The 19,239-nt window shown below is 34.4% G+C and overlaps 1 protein-coding gene across 1 annotated transcript; it reads left to right on the top strand.

Annotated features, from left to right (window-relative positions):
* Positions 1 to 5,679: 5,679 nt before the first annotated feature.
* Positions 5,680 to 11,239, top strand: LOC132032863 (loganic acid O-methyltransferase-like). Its single transcript, XM_059422636.1, has 3 exons — positions 5,680 to 5,957; positions 8,885 to 9,529; positions 10,711 to 11,239. Exons 1-3 carry the CDS (start codon positions 5,889 to 5,891, stop codon positions 11,047 to 11,049), a joined length of 1,053 nt encoding a protein of 350 aa, XP_059278619.1. The 5' UTR covers positions 5,680 to 5,888; the 3' UTR covers positions 11,050 to 11,239.
* The last annotated feature ends 8,000 nt before the right edge of the window (positions 11,240 to 19,239 follow it).

Raw genomic sequence — 19,239 nt, 5'->3', positions numbered from 1 at the left:
TCCAAACCGATTCGTATCCAAATCATGGTGTTCTCTAAAAAAAACTTGTGGTTAACAAGCACCAGAGTTTGGTTTGACAGTTTTCCGTTTTTATTTCCCTTTAAATTATCCAGCAAAAAACCCCTCCTTATTCTATTACATGAAAAGGAAAATTTTATTTTTGTTATAGTGGATGATATCATAATAATAAAGTAATCTAGATGTCTCGGGGGTGATCCCCCTTGGGAAAAGAATTTAAAATGGGATCTGATCTTTCTTTCTTTAATTTAAAGCGGGTTTCGGAGGAATTCTTTTGGTCAAGGAAAATGAACAACCCCCGTGCTATGACATGCAAAACGAATACCCCTTTTGGCTCGAAACATGGTTTCAAACAACAAAAATCCTTTACGGGCATTTTGGGAGTCTACGACTTAACACTCCCGGCCATATAACAAATCCCGAAGGGTTTTACCAAATATAAAATTTAAAAGAACCCCGAATGTTGGGAATCGAATGGTCGGCATTGTTAAACTAGAATAGGACTCTTGTATATCACTTGTAGTAGGCTAAGGTCTCTATGTATATTCACTCCTATAAACGGAGTTCTTGGACTCGACTGATTCATCATCAATAATACATATTTTCCCTCTGAGTTAGCATAAGATTTCTACAACTTCTTCTTCACCTTATTGTCTTTTATTTATTTCATTTCTTGCTTAATCACATGTTCTTGTATAGTTGATGTTGCCCTGTTCAACTCCACGCTTTGTGAAATAAGGATTTGTTTGGCAAAGAAAAGTGAAGAAGAGAACAAAATACTTAGCTAGTGTTTTACCATAGATTTTGGATCAGATTTTAAAATTTCTTTTCAAGTATCTGTTTAGCCATAAAATTTGATCAGATTTTGAAAATTTATCTTCAAAACATTTTCAAGTTCCAAAAACTAGCTCAGACCTGTGTTTAGGAGAAATTTCACTTTCACTCATAAAGCTTCAAATTTTTCTAAGTAAAATGTGTGTCCAATCATAATTTCAAGTTTCAAAAATCAAACTTCAAAAACTTAATAAATTTTCAAGTTTCAACTTTAAAATCTATAGACAAAGGGAAGCTTATATACACGATAACACGAGCTAACCTAAATAAACCATAATCACCTAGAGTTTGCGTCTTACTTGAACTCTATGTAATTACTAATCTACCCGTACATTTCTCTAGGCAGGTTGGATTAAACGTACTATATATTTACTGTAAGGGTGTGTTAGTATGTCCGAAAATATTTTCAGAAAAATATTTGTCGATTTTTTCATGTTTGATTGGTCAAAATTTAAAAAAATATTTTCTCTAATAAACAAGTTTGACAAATGTATTTTCACATTAATTGTCTTCTCCTACAACCCCACCCACCCTCATAGCCCCCATTCCCACCAACCCCACACTCCTGTCTCCACCTTCATCTCTCATAGTATTTGCATAGATTATATATAATTTTTTTTATTTTTTTTTCTTCTTACGTATCATCAAATACAGATCACTTATTTTTCAGAAAAAATATTTTCCTTCGTAATAAACACACCCGAAGATAATAGATAAATACTATAGTGGGGTGTCGACAAACGTAGACCCTCCATTGGTGGATAGAGAAGAGGTACAAATGATAGAAGGGCAGTACGTACTAGGGTGACCATTCGTTATCTATCATGAAGAGTCCTTCAATACTAGTGGATGTTATTGGGACCCATAGAGGGGACATTATCTGGAAGTATTTCCATTCGAATTTTGTTGGTTCGTATGGACTCATTTGGTTCACATACGAGTTATACACATGAATTATAATGACGGATTATACAATGAATAATAGCGAATGGATTATCACGCGGTGAATAATAATATATGAATTGTTATACAGTTAATAATTATAAATGAAATCATGTTATGAAATGCATATGATTAGTTGTAGAGGTGGAGGAAATAATTTATGAGTACTGAATCAAAATTTTTTAGCTTACCGATTCTTGATAGATTATTTATACATATTAAACGAAATTTTTTAATACAAATAGAATTTGAGAAACCTCAAGAGAATTACATGTAATTATCTCAACGGTTATTTAAAGTTTAGGTACCCAACGTTATCAGGATAAACATTATTAACTAGTATGACAAGGAGTATACAAAACTTCACTTAATCTGGAAGATGTAAACAAAAAGTTAATATAAAAATGTTTTTACTTAAGTCGCGAAACATTGTTTGTGAGTTTCTGAAAATTGGAGTACTTGAAGCAAGTTATCTATCTTTATTATCTTTAACGCGAAGTTTTATTAGGTTCGAGCCTTAAAAATAAAATCGTTTCTAATGCAAAGTGATTTTAACCGTCAAAATAAAATTGGTTCTATCTAAATTAAGACCCCAAAGCAGATATCAGATGTTTGGTGGTCGAGAAAAGAAATCCCTTCACGCAACTTACCCTTATCATGAAGGTCCTACCTTCTACTCTCTCCATTCAAATTATGTGATATAATTTGATTAGGCACGGAGTTTAAGAGAAAAAGAAAGACTTTTGAAACTTGTGGTATAAAACAAGCCACAGATATTTGTGTAGCTTTAAATCATTTCATTAAAAGTAAAATGAAAAGTTTTAAGTTAAATTATTTTAAATATAAAAATTATTTTTTGAAATAGACAAAAAAAAAATGTATCACATAAAATGGGGATAGAGGGAGACTTTCGACTCTGCCATTGGCCAATGTCTTCTGAAATGTCACATTCGCAAAAAGGGTACAAAAACCACCAAAGAAACAGCAACTTGTTTACGTACTCTTTTGCAGGATGCTACAATATCCACATCAGAATGACACATAAAAAGAAGGGAAAAGGGTCAAATATAATTAAATATACTCTTCGTTAGTGAAAATTAATAAAAATATTTATGCGGTCTTCAAACTTCACATTCATGTCTCTATTTTGATGGAAATTCCCAAATCCTCTCAAATTACCCAATTTCAAAATAATTACCCATTTTTATTGTTGACCCTTTGACACACTTGTTTATCATCATCGTGCTCTACTATTTTTTTTTACATGGAGAAAAAAAGAAAAAAGCAAGAACACACCCAAGTGATAAAATCTTAAAACTCACCTCAAATTTCATCTTTAAATCTAACTCCAAATTTAATCTTTAAATCAAATGTAGACCGTGCATAGGAATGGCACTGCATGTCGTCCTTTCTACATATAATATACGCTTTTTACTTGTGACATATCAATAAGGCTCTTTAGCAACTGTTGTGTATTATTGAGATTTCGCAACATTTAATCAACATGTATGGATTGTATATGTTAATGCATTTTATTTTTCTTTACTCCTGTTTCATGACACAAATTGAACAAAATCCCTTTCCAGTAGTCAAAGGTGGCCCTTTTCCATTTTGACACGATTCAGTTTCAACTTGCATCAAGATTTGGAGTTGGATTTAAAGATTAAATTTGAGGTGAGTTTTGAGATTTATCATTTGGGTGTGTTTTTGCTTTTTTCTTTTTTTCTCCATGGAAGAAGATGAAACTTGTTTAGAACGATGATGATGATAAAGTGGTCGAATGGGTAAACAATAAAAGTGGAATTTTTTTGAAATTGGGTAATTTGAGAGGATTTGGGAATTTCCATCCAAATAGGGGCATAAGTGTGAAGTTTGAAGACGGCGGGGGTATTTTTGTTAACTTTCACTAACGAAGGGTATATTTAACTAATAAAACAAAGTAGAGGGGTATATTTGACCCTTTTCCCTAAAAAGAAGGCAAAAGACATAAATTTACCCTTAAACTATACACCAAAAGTCATTTTCACACTTAATTTATCCTGGCGACCCATTACACACCTAATATATGAAAAAGTGATATTTTTTACTCCTTGATACAATATGACGATTCTTGCACTTGAGAATCGTACACACTCTCTCCCACATCAATGCCACGTCAGTGCCACGTCAAAAAATCCTCTAATTTTTAATTTTATATTTTTTTCCTTTCCCCTCCTCCCCCACCCTCCTTTTCTTCTTCATCCCTACTCCCTTTCTTATTGCATAACTACCATTGTTTCCAATGAGCGTCAATATTTTCCGTTGAGCTTCCATTTTTTCCAATCTTCTTCATTTTCTGGTCACCAAATTTGCATCTAATCTACCTATAAAATAAAATGGGAAATATTGAAGAAATTTGCATCAAATGGGAAATTTTGAAAAAATTTCCATCAAATGGGAAATTTTCTTCATTGTTGTGAAACAATGAAGAAATTGCACGGACTGCCCTTCAAATGGGCAATGAAGAAATTGCACGGACTGCCCTTCAAATGGGAAATGAAGAAATTGCACGCACTGCCCTTCAAATGGGAAACAATGAAGAAATTGCACGAACTGCCCTTTGGGGGGGGGGGTTGGGGGTGGTGGGAATGTGGAGGAGAAGGGGAGGGGTTAGGGGGATGGTTGAATAAAGAAGAAGAAGTTGCAAAAAAAAAAAAAAAAAAAAATATAATAATTTAAAAAAAAAAAAAATTGACCTCACTCTTCTATTATTTAAATATAATTTTTTTTATGCCACATTAGCTCTGGAGGGGTAAAAAATATCACTTTTTCATATATTAAGTGTGTAATCGGTCATTTAATATTTTAAGTGTGAAAATGACTTTTGGGGTATAGTTTAAGGGTTAATTTATGTCTTTTGCCTAAAAAGAAAGAGTATACTTGATACGGTTTACCTCCTTTGTCTATTTGTGGGTGATTGAATTATTGGAGATATTGGTTTCCTCTCTTTTACAACATGCTTGCACCTATCACAAATGGAACACTTGGACTTTGATTATATATCCTTAGTTATACATATTTCTTGGGCTCTCAAGAAGCCTACAACATAGTACATTTAGTACATTTTAATAATCTTATTGGCATTTTTGTGCTTTTTTTTTTTGTTTTAAAATATTTTATCCATGGATTGTTAGACATAAATTCTTGAATAATGCAGATATTAATCGCCAATTAAATGTTGCCCTAGTTATACCGAAATTATTTTTTTATACGACCAACCAAACGCCCTGCAGTACTAGTTATGCATGGATCATTTTTCCTTATCACTTCAATCAAGTAGGCTCTTAAATTTTTTGCCTTGTAAAAACGAGTACTATATACTGGAATATTCTCAGTCAAATAACAGGGATAAAGGGAGAATAAGGATACTGAAATTTTACGTGGAAAATCCTTCAAACAAGAAAAACCCACGATCTGAGAGGAACAGACAAATATATATTACTAGAATGAGATAATTAATTACACTCTACACTCGAGTAATTTCATAAAGTCCTCGAGGCTATACACTCAAAAGAAATGCCCTCTTCTGAAATATCATCACTACAAAGCCACTCAAAACTCTAAATGTTTTTTTCACCAATGTTCTTCTACATGGTAATTGATGTGTTTACAAAAGAAGAAGAACTTCCTTTTATAAGCAGAATTCAGTAATTTTGGCTCAAATTCTATATTTATCTAAAAAATATATGAATTTAATTTGTATAAATTATTACTAATTAGTTTAGAAACCAATAATTCAAGGGCTAGAGTCAGAAGCAATAAATTTCAATTTTAATTATCCGCCTCTATTTTTAAGGGTGAAAAAGCTCTTACTGATGTCAATGATCAGATTGACAATGTAAAAAAGGTGTCTAGATTATCTCTTATAGATTACTTCTTTTTTAACTTTTCCTTGCCAAACAAAGCCTTGTTTGACAAAGCGTGGAGTTGAACAGTGCAACATTCCACTGTATAAGTATACGTGTGAAGAAAACATTGAGCAAGAACTGGAAAAAAAAAAAAGAGAGAGAAACTAAGGTGAAAGAAGAAGAAGCATATCATTAGCATTAGCCAAAATGACAACAACTTTCCCCATGAATGCTGGTGATGGTCCTTACAGCTTCTCCAAAAACTCCCAATTGGCGGTATTTAATTAATTTCTTGCTCCACTATATATAAATATATATACCATTTTGAGTCTGATTTAGTCACTACCAGAAAAACTCAAATTACATGGAAATTTTACTTGGGGATTTTTTCAACAGATAATTTCTGCAGAAATCTAAAAATTCCTAAACTCTATTATATTTACATGCGGATATGATTTTCCTAGGTAAATCCGCAGGTAACTTTGACGCCATTTAGCCCCAAAGATTTACATGGGGATTTATTTGAGGATTATAATCCCCAAGTATCATTTTGTAGGTAATTCCGCAGGTAAAAAGATCAAAAATATGAAAATTTATTTTCTTTGTGAATTCGAAAGAAATTCCCCATGTAGCAATACTTGCAAATATACTTGGGGATTATTTCTTAGGGATTTATCTGGGAATTTTGTTACTTGGGGAATTACTTGAGGATTTTGTTGTTGCGGATTTACCAGGGGATTATTTGTTGTGGATTTATCTAGGGATTTTGTTACCTATGAAATTACTTGGCGATTTTGTTGTTGCAATTTTAGCTGGGGATTTTTTCTTGGAGATTTATTTGGAAATTTTGTTACCTAAAAAATTACTTGGAGATTTTGTTTCTGCGAATTTACCTAGGAATTATTTCTTTGTGATTTACTTGAGGATTTTATTACCTAGAGAATTACTTGGGGATTTGGTTGTTGCGATTTGGGAATTATTTTTTGGGTATTTATCTGGAAATTTTATACCTTGGAGATTTTTGTTTGCATCGCTTTTAACTTAGATTATTTCTTGGGGATTCATCTAGGGAATATATTACCTAGAAAATCATCTGGGGCTTTTGTTACTGCGATTTTAGCTCGGATTATTTCTTTGGGGTTTATCTAACAGTTTTATTACCTTGGGAATTAATTGGGAATTTGTTGCTGTGATTTTGCTTTGAATTATTTATTAACAATCTACTTGGGGTTCTATATAACAAAATCATTTTAAATACAAATTCTATCTCTTGTATGTATTTTAAATTTATTTATAGCAAATGTAATTAAAATATTCATCTCATATAAAGGTTGATGGTATAATAGTTATTTAGATTGAATACTACATTAATTATACATGATGGCCGGGTACATATCCAATACTTCATCCGTTCTAATTTAAGTGTCTTAATTTGACTAAGCATATAGATAAGTAATAAAGAGAGGCTTTTAAATCTTTAATTTTAATGTTGTTACCTTAAACTTATCATGTAGCATGGATTGAAAACTTACTAACTTAAACCGAGGCACACTTTTAGTTTCAAAAGAAAAGTAAGCCCACTTAAATCGGAGGGAGTAACGAAAATTATTGTCATAAATCTTATTATAGGAGTATATGTTATTTCTTCACATGTATTTAAAACGAGTTAAACACTTGCCCACACTAGGTGTTTACACCAATTCACATCCAGTATGGGTAAATTTTTACCAGTGTAATTTAACTATTGTATGCTACTTAATGATCGGTACTAATTTTAAAATATTACTGCTAAGATTTAATTATCAAGTGATCAGATAATTTTATTATCAAACATCTTCTCGATTAATTTCTAACATTATTGAAGTGACTTGACCAAAATATTTTAACTAATTTTTGATTGTCCACGTACATTTAATATGATGTAATTTAACTATAGTATGTAACTTGAACTATATTAATTTATACTTGTTAGTAATTTTTGATTGTCCACGTACATTTAATATGATGTTATTTAACTATAGTATGTAACTTGAACTATATTAATTTATACTTGTTAGTATTGATATTTAAGTATCAACTGATCTTTCTATTCTCTTTTCAAACATCATTTTGATTATTAACTTTTAACATCATTAAAAAGGTTGATCTTGTATTCTTTGTTAGAATTGGTGTAGCACTTTTGAACATTGTGTTGTGTTTAATTAAGGTATTTTTTTATAGTGAAAAAGAATTTATTGTGTCGATGTAAATTAGAAAATAACAGAGAGTTCTTTTTTAAAAATTAGAGTTGCATAGTCATATGACTTTTTGAGTAAATGCAAATAGGAGAGAAATGAGGGTACCACTTCGATTATGAACATAAAAGTTCCACAATTTATAACATATGAGCTAGAGCAAAGCTGCCAGATCAGCGACATGTGGGGTGTGTTTGAGTGGATTGATAAGAAGTTGTGTGTAAAATAGAAAACTTTGTAATATAGTTCACTGGGGATTTTCAAATCCACAGGTAAATTTATCTGGTAATAATTACCGCATTTTTCTTGTACTGAGTTAAAAAAAGCATGTAGCTGAAAAGCATTTGAGATTTGAACATGCTGAGTGTAGTATTGTTGACCTTCTAAAACAAAAAAGAGTGACTCTTCTATTCTCTGCGGGGAATATGCGGGCCTCATCTAAATGTAGAAGTTTTTAGAGAGAACAAACTTTCATTTTTGATAATGGTATTTATAATTGACCATCTCATCTAAAAGTTTCATGTTCTTTCATCGATTGGTTATTCCAAGCTAAGTTTGTTAATGATAGTTTAAAAAGAATAATGCTAAATGAATAATATAAAAAAAAATATAAAAAATATGAACAATTACGTGGAACCACAAGAAGTAAAGGTTGGGAATGAGAACGAAGGAAATGAAAAATAAATAATATAAAAAGGAAAATATATTTTAAAAAGTAAAAATAATTAAAAAATCATTTTTGATAATGGTATTTATAATTGACCATCTCATTTAAAAGCATTCTTAAATAGTATTTACCAAGAAAATAATGGATAATTACTGAACTTATCCACTGTCACATTAAAGTAGTTGAAATTTACACAGTAACCTTTATAACAGAAACATCACAAAATTATGTTTTATCAACTTTATTCGCTATATCAAAAAAACCTGCCTATCAACGTGACTTTATGTTATAATTGCATGCAGAGAGAAGTGTTAGATGGTTCAAAGGAGATGATAAGAGATGCAATTATCGAAAAGCTTGACATCAAAAGCCTATTTTTATCTTCTTCAAACACATTCCATATTGCAGAGTTGGGATGTTCGGTTGGACCAAACACTTTCATTGCAATGCAACATGTGATAGAAGCTCTAAAGGACAAGTACTTATACCAAGTCACAAATTCCATTAATAATATTCCTGAATTCCAAATCTTTTTCAATGATCACATCACCAATGATTTCAACACCCTCTTTCGATCACTACCTGTCGATCGATCATTCTATGCATTCGGAGTTCCAGGAACTTTCCATGGTAGATTATTTCCATCGCGATCGATACATTTTGCACATTCTTCTTGTTCTGTACATTGGTTATCTAAGTGTCCAGAAGAGTTGTTAGACGAAAAATCCCCAGCATGGAATAAGGGATTGATTCACTATATTGGTGCCTCAAATAATGAGGTAGTGAATGCTTATGTTGCTCAATTTGAAAAGGACATGGAAATGTTCTTAAATGCAAGAGCTGAGGAGATTGTTCCTGGAGGTTTGATGGTGCTTGTTTCACCATTTTCAAGTTATATACGTCTCCTGAAATTTTTCGGTTCTAGTCTTATGGATTTGGTGAATGAGGTAAGAAAATGTTTTCATCAACACAAATTTCTAATACTTCCTTTATTCAATTGAGTTTAATTTAAATATAGCATCCCTATAAAAAAATTATATTATTAGTTAACCCAAAGATAAGGGCAGATCTACCAGTGAAGTTATGGGTTGGAAAATATCAGTAACTTCGCCTCAGACCCTGTATTTGTGGTAAGAAGTCCACTTATCATATACCCAGTTATTGTCCTATCATAAAATTTAGAACACATAACTTAAAATCTTGGATGCATGCACCTCTGCCCAAAAGATAAGACAAGTTATGTGCTATAACAGGGAGAGCTGATCTAATGATACAAAATAAATGATGCCATCAACACCAATTTCTAATACCCCATCTGTTTCATTTTATATGGCGTTGTTTTGCTTTTTGGTTTGTTTCGAAAAGAACGAAATATTTTTTTCATTTAAGCTCTTTAACTTAAAAATACTTCTCATTTTACGCCCTAAATGATATTTTCTCATAATCATATAGAAGTCATGACAAATTAAGAAGACAAGTTGTAAGGATATTTTTGGTATGTTATACACTTCATTCGTGTCAATTTATCTGAATTTATTTGACTAGGTGTAGAACTTACGGAAAAAATGAAGATTTTTGGAACTTCTAATATTAAATATGACATAACATGCGTGTGGCTATAAGACTGTTAATATTTAAGGTCTCGAACATGCCATCATATTTATGTGGCTATAAAAGCTTCTCATTCATTAAGGGTAAAATAAAAAATTTAAATCAAATTATTTCCAAATTTAGAACCTTTTTAGCAAACTAAAAGGAAAATACGTCCACATAAATTGAAGATGGATCGCAACATATAGTAAATTTATGTGTCTACAAGGGCGAACATAGTGTATATGTAATACATAGGTTAATTCCAACCAAGCATCTTTGGCTCAGTATATATGTGTCAAAAATTTCACTAAGCATGTAGAAATAATAAATTTCGGACCTATTAAATCAAATGGGATGTGGTATAAGCCCAAACTTGAACCTATAGAATTTAAATCTTGAATCTGCCTTTGTATGTTAAAAATATTTCTTTGTTAAACTTCTGATATACAATAGCACCATATATATAAAATGAAAGGGAAAGACTAGTTAGTTTAGCCGTACATTTGTAATTGAGGTTTCTTTCATTTTGACACAGGGAAAATTGGATGAATCTCTAGTTGACTCATTCAATTTGCCAATGTATTTTTTCTCTCCTGAAGATATGACTAAAGTGGTGGAGATAAATGGTTGTTTTAGCATTGAGAGAATGGAGTTGACATATCCCACATCAAGGCTTGTGGATGAGGCTGATGCAAAGACTTTAATGATAAACCTAAGGGCTGTTGTAGAAGGACTTTTCATCAATCACTTTGGAAGTAAAATTGCAGAAGAAGCTTGTGCAAGGACTATTATCAAAAGTGAAGAAATTTCAGCATGGATGAAAGCCAATTACGAGAAATCATGCCAATTATTTGTCGCTTTGAAGCGTAAATGAATTATGTGGAGGAATCTATCTATATATATATCTATCATATGTTTTATAATTTAGGTTTATATAGAGATGATATCGCACATCTCGTTAGCCAAGTTTGCTAATTATCTTTGTTGTAATGTTTTTGGTTTGTTTTCCTTATTTCATTCACTTATTTGCTCTACAAAGAAAATTGAAAAGTCTCTTTTCTTTCTTTTTTTAAAGGTCACCCTTTGATCAGTGATCATTGGATGTTGGGGGGTTTGGCATGACCCCTACCTTGTTTATTTCATTAAACCAACAAAAGAAGTGGAGGGGGACAAGGACCAAAACCTCCAGAAGTACATGAGGTTAGTGAAGCAACCTGTCAAAAAATTAGGAGCATGAAGGGGATAATTAGCTCTTGTACAAATATACATCCCTTCATGCTAGTACAACCTATTCTAACTAACAAAAAAATTAGCTTTGTCCACTTTGCTCCTCAAGCTTGGTAGCTGCCAATTATCCATGTAAAATGGGCCTTTGATGTTTCTAGGAAGTTGGGCATAAGACGAGTATTGAAAGGAGTTGCCACTGCTTGCTGCATTTTTGGCAAGCAAATCAGCAACATGATTCGCTTCCCTGTAGCAATGGGTGACATCAACATTCGCCTGATTCATGGCTTTAACGGAACTTAGGATGATCCCTTTTAGTCTGAGATTGTTAGTATCCCTAGCTTTAAACATGTTAACTATGATATGAGAGTCTAGTTCAATTTGGAATTCACGAAATCCAAGATGTAAGCACTGATGAATTCCTTCGCGGGCTGCCATGGCTTCAGCGATAATGTGGGAATTGCACTGTATAGACTTGGAGAAAGCAGCAACCATATCACCAGTACAAGTTCTAATAATACCACCCATTCCTACTTTGCCATTAGGAAGAAAACTACCATCCGTGTTGACTTTAATTTTTCCCACACTTTGGTTTGTTCCATACCACATGCGAATGCACTGTTTTGGGTCTCCATAACTCGACATCTCTGCATAAATTGGGCCACGGCCAGCTGAAGCAACAAGTTGGGAAAGCTTTGGTTATGGCCGCGTTTATAGTCCAGCTAATATGGTATTCCATTTTTCTGATATAAAATTTGTTTTGATCCCCGTATCTACAGGCAGTCCACATTCTCCAGATTTCCCAACAGATAGCCAAAGGGACAATGTTAACAATCAACTTGTGGACACTATTAGTAGTTGTAGTATCTCTCCAATGTTTCAGAAGTCTTCTTATGGGCCAATTGGTGTGCCTGATAACCAGAGGGGAGCCAAAATGATTCCAAAGATGTTTAGCTACTTCTCCTTCTATGAAAGTGTGTTGGAGGCTATCTCTCGTGGCTATGTTGCAGTAGCTACAGTCGGTATCTTCATTAATGGCAAATCTAGAAAGGTTCTCATTGAAAGGCAGCTTGGACAAACAATCTCTCCATGCTAGAAAAGAAACCTTGAAGGGGATACAATTATGCCATAAGCTGCCTAAACTCACATCTTCTTGTTTCCTGTCTCTATTTACCTGAAAAGCAGACAAGTTAGTGTAAAGTCCATCATTGGAAGGTTTCCATAGAATGAAATCTTCCAGTGAAGGGTCTCCAATGATGATGTTATCAATTATGTTGGTCATTCTGTCCTCAAAGTCAATGGCTAGTTTGTTTAAGTCCTAACCACCATTGATCATATACTCACTGACAGTAGTGTGCCTATTATGGTGATGATCAGGGAAAAAATTGTCCAAAGCACCTTTATCTGACAAATTATCCCACCACAGACTACCAGTACCAGCATTAATTTTCCAAAGCATATTATTTTCCACCTTTTCTCTGATTTGTAACGTGTGTTTCCAAGCATGTGAGTTGCCTGAAACATATTTTTTTGCCGCAGGATGAGACCTGCTACAATATTTGGCTCTCATAAAAGTGCCCCAAAGAAGGTTTGGGTTCTAAATCTCCACCATCTCTTCATAGCAAGGGTGTTGGTTATCTCTCTCATACTTCTTACGCCTAAGCCCCCTCCACTGGTAGGATAGCATAGGTTCTCCCAGGCACTCCAATAACTCTAATAATAATTATTCTTTTCATTTGAAGTGCCCCAGAAGAACCTAGCAAAGTGTTTTTCAATAAGCGAAAGAGTACCTTTAGGGGGACTCATAGCAGAAAGAGTGTATATATGGAGAGATTGGAGAACATTTTTAATCATCACCATTTTACCTCCATAGGTAAGCATATTGCCCTGCCAACTGTTGAGTCTATTAGCCACCTTAGTAGCCATATTCTCAAAGTAAACAAGTTTCTTTCTACCAATATATAGGGAACAACCAAGATAAATGAAAGGAAAACTTTTTTCCATGAACCCGGTGCAAGTTTTCATTCTGTTAATTCTTTGAGCACTTGCTTTTGGGTCCGTTAGGAAGAAACTTTTCTCGCCATTTACCTTTTGTCCAGCAGCCTCTTCATATTCCAAAATACGATTCATTATAAGATTGATATAACTTTCTTTACCACTGCTGAAAATAACAATATCATCCGCATAGGCTAAATGATTGATTTGAGGACCTCTTGTTCATATGAAATGGGATAAACTCCGAGTTATTGTTGAGGCCATTAAGAGATCTAGCTAGGACCTCAGCAGCAATAATAAAGAGAGTAGGGGATAAAGGATCCCCTTGTTTCAAACCTTGGGAAGAGGTGAAAAAAACCTCTTCTAGTTTCATTAATTACTATGGAATACCACACATCAACAATCAGCCCCCAAACTAAATCAATCAGTGCTCATTACGAAAAACCAAATTTCCTCATAACATATATAAGGAAATTCCGGATATATATATATATATGTCATAGGCTTTTTCCATGTCAGGCTTAATCACTATAGAGCCTCCTTTGTTTTCTTTTCTGATACCTTGGATAATTTCCTGAGCTAGCATCACATTTTCAATAATCAACCTGCCTTGAACAAAACCACTTTGGTTCTCAGAGATAAGAGAGGGGAGAAGGGGGTTTAGTCTGCTGGAGAGTATTTTGGAGATGATTTTAGTGGAGAAGTTAGTGAGGCTGATGGGTCTCATTTCTGAAAAATTGGATGGAGTGGTGACTTTGGGGATCAAGATAAAGCAAGTATGGTTATAGTATTTGGTGAGGCTTCTACCATTAAGTAATTCTTGAACAAAGTCGGTGACTTTTTGATAATATCCCTTATAATGATTTGGCAATGACTTGAAAGAAAGTGCCATTGAAACCATACATAATTATTGTTGTGATGATGACTTGGAAACAAAAGGATTAGGTAATGAGTGAATGCTTTCGAACTAAGATTAAAAATGGCCTCCTTGATCTCTTTTTCCTCCGGAATCTTAGTAAGCATATCATTATTCTCCTGTGTGATAATACTAGGGATGTAGCTCTTAATTTTGGAAGTTAGGAAACGAGATTGTGTCAACAGGAGGAAGTCTTAAGTTGAATAGTTTTTCAAAATGATGAACCGCAGCTTTGCCAATTTTGTCCTCTCCCTGTATCCATGTACCTCTGTGGTTCTTGATTCTGGAAATATGTAATTTTCTTCTTTTATCGCTCATCACACTATGGAAGTATCTAGTGTTGTATTCGCCCTCTTGAAACCATTTGATTTATGATTTTTGTCTAAGCATGTTATCCTGGATACCCAACTTACCGGGTTATATTCGATGTATTCGCATGCAGAATCGTCGCCGAGATTGGCTTTGTTAAGCTCCTCTCTGCTATGCCCATTACTGTCTTGAGGTCTAACTCTTCCAATAGTTGAACTTTAGTTTCCCAGGAGTTAAGTTTTTCATTAATGTCACCCATGCTATTCTTGGACCATTGGCTCAGTTTCCTTCCTACTGCTTGCAATTTGCTCTTTAGTCTCCACATAGCATTTCCTTGAACTTGGTTGTCCCATACTTCCTGCACAACAATTAGAAAATCAGGTTGCAAGGTCCAAAGATTAAGGAATTTAAAGTACCTGATGATTTCTTGTTGGCCATTATGACATTTCAAGAGCATTGGTCTATGGTTAGTCCAGTCCTGGATAGGTTTCTGACATAGTTGTGTTGAAAACATTGCAGCCACTGATCATTTGCACAAATTCTATCCGGTCTCTTCCATATTCTTTTGCCTGGCCTCCTGTTATTGCACCAAGTGAACTTTGGTCCTACAAAACCAATGTCAGTTAATCCACAGGATTCCATAGAGCTAATAAAATCAAAGCTCTTGTTTGCTCTATGGGCTCTGCCACTAAGTTTTTCCTCAGTGTCCATGATGACATTAAAATCACCACCAACACACCAAGGACTATTTATTCTCCTAGAGAGATTTATGAGACTGTCCCATAAATCTCTTCTTTCATTGGAAGTACATTTGGCATACACAATGGTAACATAAAGAACCTCATTACTAGAGGTGTTAGTGATCTCAAAGGTAATTTGTTGATCATCATTATCAAACACAATTGCTTGAACGTGATTTTTCCAAAAACACCAAATTTGACCATTATTATTAGAAAGACAGTGATGGTAACCTAGGAACCTTTTATATCCTTCAATTTTGTTGCTATTTATAAAAGGTTCAGAGATTGCCACAAAATCATTTTTGTTAATATAAGAAAGTCTTTTTAGCCTATGAATGGATTTCTTGGATCTTACCCCTCTAATATTCCAAATGATAGCATTGATCATGGAGAATTAGATTTTTTGTTACCATTTTTTTCCCCGTCCCGTAATGATCCGGGGAGTTGTTGGTTTTACTCTTCCTTCCTTTGTTCCTGTTCTTGGTTTTACCTTTCTTTGGCTGATAGTTGGCCTTTGGTAGTGCCACTGATCTCCTGTTTCTGTGATACGTCGTTCGAACTTTTTGAGTCCTGCTTGCTATCTTCTTCTTTGGATTTCTCTTTTTCTTATTGATCTTCAAGGTTGATGTCCGAGCCTTCGAATTCTAGGGGCATATTCTCCTCTACTGAAGTATCTTTAGTGTTTTTACCTTGATCAGCAGGTACAGTAACAGTAGTAGCATTCCAGTTCAAATCAACGATCAAATGTACCAGTTCCAAGTTCCTATCCTCAGTATTTGCACTAACAGGTTCATTAGGTGCTTCTACCATATCCTCTTGTCCATGGGATTGAGTAACTCTCTCTGTTCCTCCTCTTCCTCCTGAGCCGTTTCCACATACATAATGGGATCCTCTTTTTTTTTCGATAATAGAGTTTGAATCACTATTTTCTATGTGGCCTTTGGACTGTTTGGTGTTTGTTTCCCCTTCTCGCTGATTTTCCTCTTCTTTTTGGGGAATTTTTTAGAGGAGTTGTTGTAATTCAGTGAGGATAGGGGCAATGATATCATAGTTTACTGGTTTGGGATTGTATTTTCTGGATTTCTTGGCAGCTTCTTGCGACATAGAGGGTTTGAAAATCACTTTGGACTTCTTCTTGGGCATCTTCTTTTTCCCCTTCTTCTTTTTCTTTCTTATTCCTTTTGTTCTGTCCATCATAGAGTTCAGGGGTTCAGCAGCTTCTTTATTGCCCTCTGTGTTAGTTTCCAGGCTCTCGGTTGGGTATTCTTTTAGGTCAGCAGCGTTTGATTTTTCTTTGTTTTGATGAGACTCATTCTTCTTGTTAGGCACTGTAGCGTTTTCCTTGTTTCCTCTGTTTTTGTGAGTACCCTCCTGCTCTTTGTTTGAGAAGTAGAACCCTTCTCCGTGGTTTGGTTCTCCTCGTTAATATTTTTTTCTCAACTCTTCTGCATTGTAGTATGGAGTGTCCAAGAATTTTACAATGTCTACAATATTTAGGCACACTTTCATACTCCAATCTTTACTTAAAACCTCTACGGGGATGGTCCTCATCTTGTGATCCAATCCAAATAGACTGAAGTTTCTATTTGGTTAGATCAACCTCAACCCTTACCTTGGCCATACTGGGACGTGTTCTACTCTCCGTGGCACTGTCCATGGAAAGTGGAGTTCCAATCGGAGCTAGAATCTGTCGAAGGTAGTACTAAGAGTGAAGATGAAAAGGCAATTCCAGCAGGAGGACCCCTATTGGAACAATAGGGGAGTCCTCCTCCGGCCTGAAATTGGGTGACCACTATTGGAGCCACATTTGTTGCCCTTCTATCTCAATTGATCTTCTATACCAGAAATTGTTACAATATTTTTCAAGATCAAAATCAATAAACACTGTGCGGTAGTCGAAGACTCCAATAGAATACTTACCTTTGACTGATATTTTTTCCGCAAATAGAGACCTTATTTTGTCGATTTGGGGTCTAGTCTTTATAAACTTTCCGACGATTGTGTAGCGACACCGATCTGCCATTACTCCATAGCATTCCGATGTTTTAAAGATGACTGTTGTTTCTCCGTTGTGTTTTGAGATGGTGGATTTGACACTAGGGCAGCCAAAGTGGTCGATTTTTGGAATTGAAATTGGGGTTTTGCCCACAGCTGAGGCAAAATCAAGTTTTTGCTCTTCAGAAAGCGTCGTCCCTTCCGGAGGAGCGATATTATCCACAGGACGTGCCGGGAAAGAGCCGGCCGGCGTGCCCATGGCTGCAGCGCGTGGACTACAGACGCGCAGAAGGGGGATAATTTTGTTAGCCAACGGTTACTGTACGGAGAGCATTAGAATAATAGACATAAACACATATTATCTTGTGAAAAAAGTCTTTTTATTAATGTTCTTAACTGGCCTCCCTCTCTTGATCTTCTAATTGAGACGCTGGGAAATTTTCTAATTTTTTCATGTGAAAACATTAATTTTTAGGTTTTTAATGTCGGTGAAAAATAGCCACTACCGAACATTTTTCAGTGATAAATCAGTGGAAAAATAGAGATTCTTTATTAGTGAAAGATTAGAGATATATCCCAATGCTACATTGAGATGATGCCGAAACAACAAGAGGAACCCTCAGCATGACGTGCTATATAATCATAGTTTTGTTGCGTGTAATATCGATGCATATGAGACATGCTACATCACACGGCATGCAATGTGCTAATTCCATGTAATGGAGCCCATGCTAGTCGTCTTTATAGTACGTTGCTGCTGATCATTTCATCTGAAAACTTAATCTATTAGAGACAACACGTTTTAGTTTACTTAATTATATTTGATAGTTATAATTACAATTAGTAGTTTTTAAAAGAACGGCTGGAGAAATGTATTATGGTTATGTAAATTGGCTAGGAAAGAGAAAGAATCATCAGTAGGAACATATCTTTATGTTTTTCTTAGAAAGTTCCGAAGAAAGAAGAGAGATAGACATAGGGAAAAATTCAAAATTTCGACAGGAAAAAACCCACATGTAACATCCAGTAATACAAGAAGAAGAAAAAAACACCAAACAACAACAACGGCATATCCAGTGTAGTTTCACAATTGGGATCTGAGGAGAGTTTTAACAATGTCGGGTGCAGAAGCATCGGCGACGGAACCCACGACAGTGGCCGCTACGAAAACCCTCAGACTTGCAAATAGTAGCACAATTTCCCTTTTTAAAGCATAGTCCTTTAAAGCGTTGGCTTGGTGACTCACATGTCCTTTTTGCCTCTACCATCATCTTTGGTCCCATCTCTGCAAAGTTGCAAAATTAACCATATTAATCTAGATATTAGTGGATTTGTGTGTGTGATTATGATTGACACGCCCAAATCTTGGATAGTACGTAAATGTAGTGATAAATATGATGATAATGAATATCATGAGTATCGGAGGCGGATTTGAATTTGAATATTATAGATTCGAGTTTAAAATTATACACCAATCTATTCGCTTTACTGCCAGTGAAATTTATTATTTATACTAATTACTAGTGAATTTTTTAATACATATATAAGGCTTGAGCCAAATTTATCAAGTTTCAAATGAATTCGTAGCTGAAGTTGTTCATCCGCCTTTGATGAATCTGGTGTACGAATGTACTCAGTTAATAACAAGTGTACACTCATTTTTATATACCTAAAAACTACATGAAAGCACTACTCATCATGTAAGTCTAACATAGTTAATTATAATTCTTGCTCTTTCCTTCCCAATCTAAGTGGCATCGTTTAACCGGACTTTTGAAACGTGGTCTAAACAATTCATAAAATTTTGTGTGGTCATAAATCATCTTATTAAGAGTAAAATGAACACTTTAAAGTTAAATTATTTCTATATATAAAAAAATGACAT

Source organism: Lycium ferocissimum, chromosome 10 (genome assembly GCF_029784015.1).
Source record: "Lycium ferocissimum isolate CSIRO_LF1 chromosome 10, AGI_CSIRO_Lferr_CH_V1, whole genome shotgun sequence".
Classification (NCBI taxonomy): domain Eukaryota; kingdom Viridiplantae; phylum Streptophyta; class Magnoliopsida; order Solanales; family Solanaceae; genus Lycium; species Lycium ferocissimum.
Note: the sequence above shows the minus strand (reverse complement) of the source record. Positions and strands in the feature narration are given on the sequence as shown.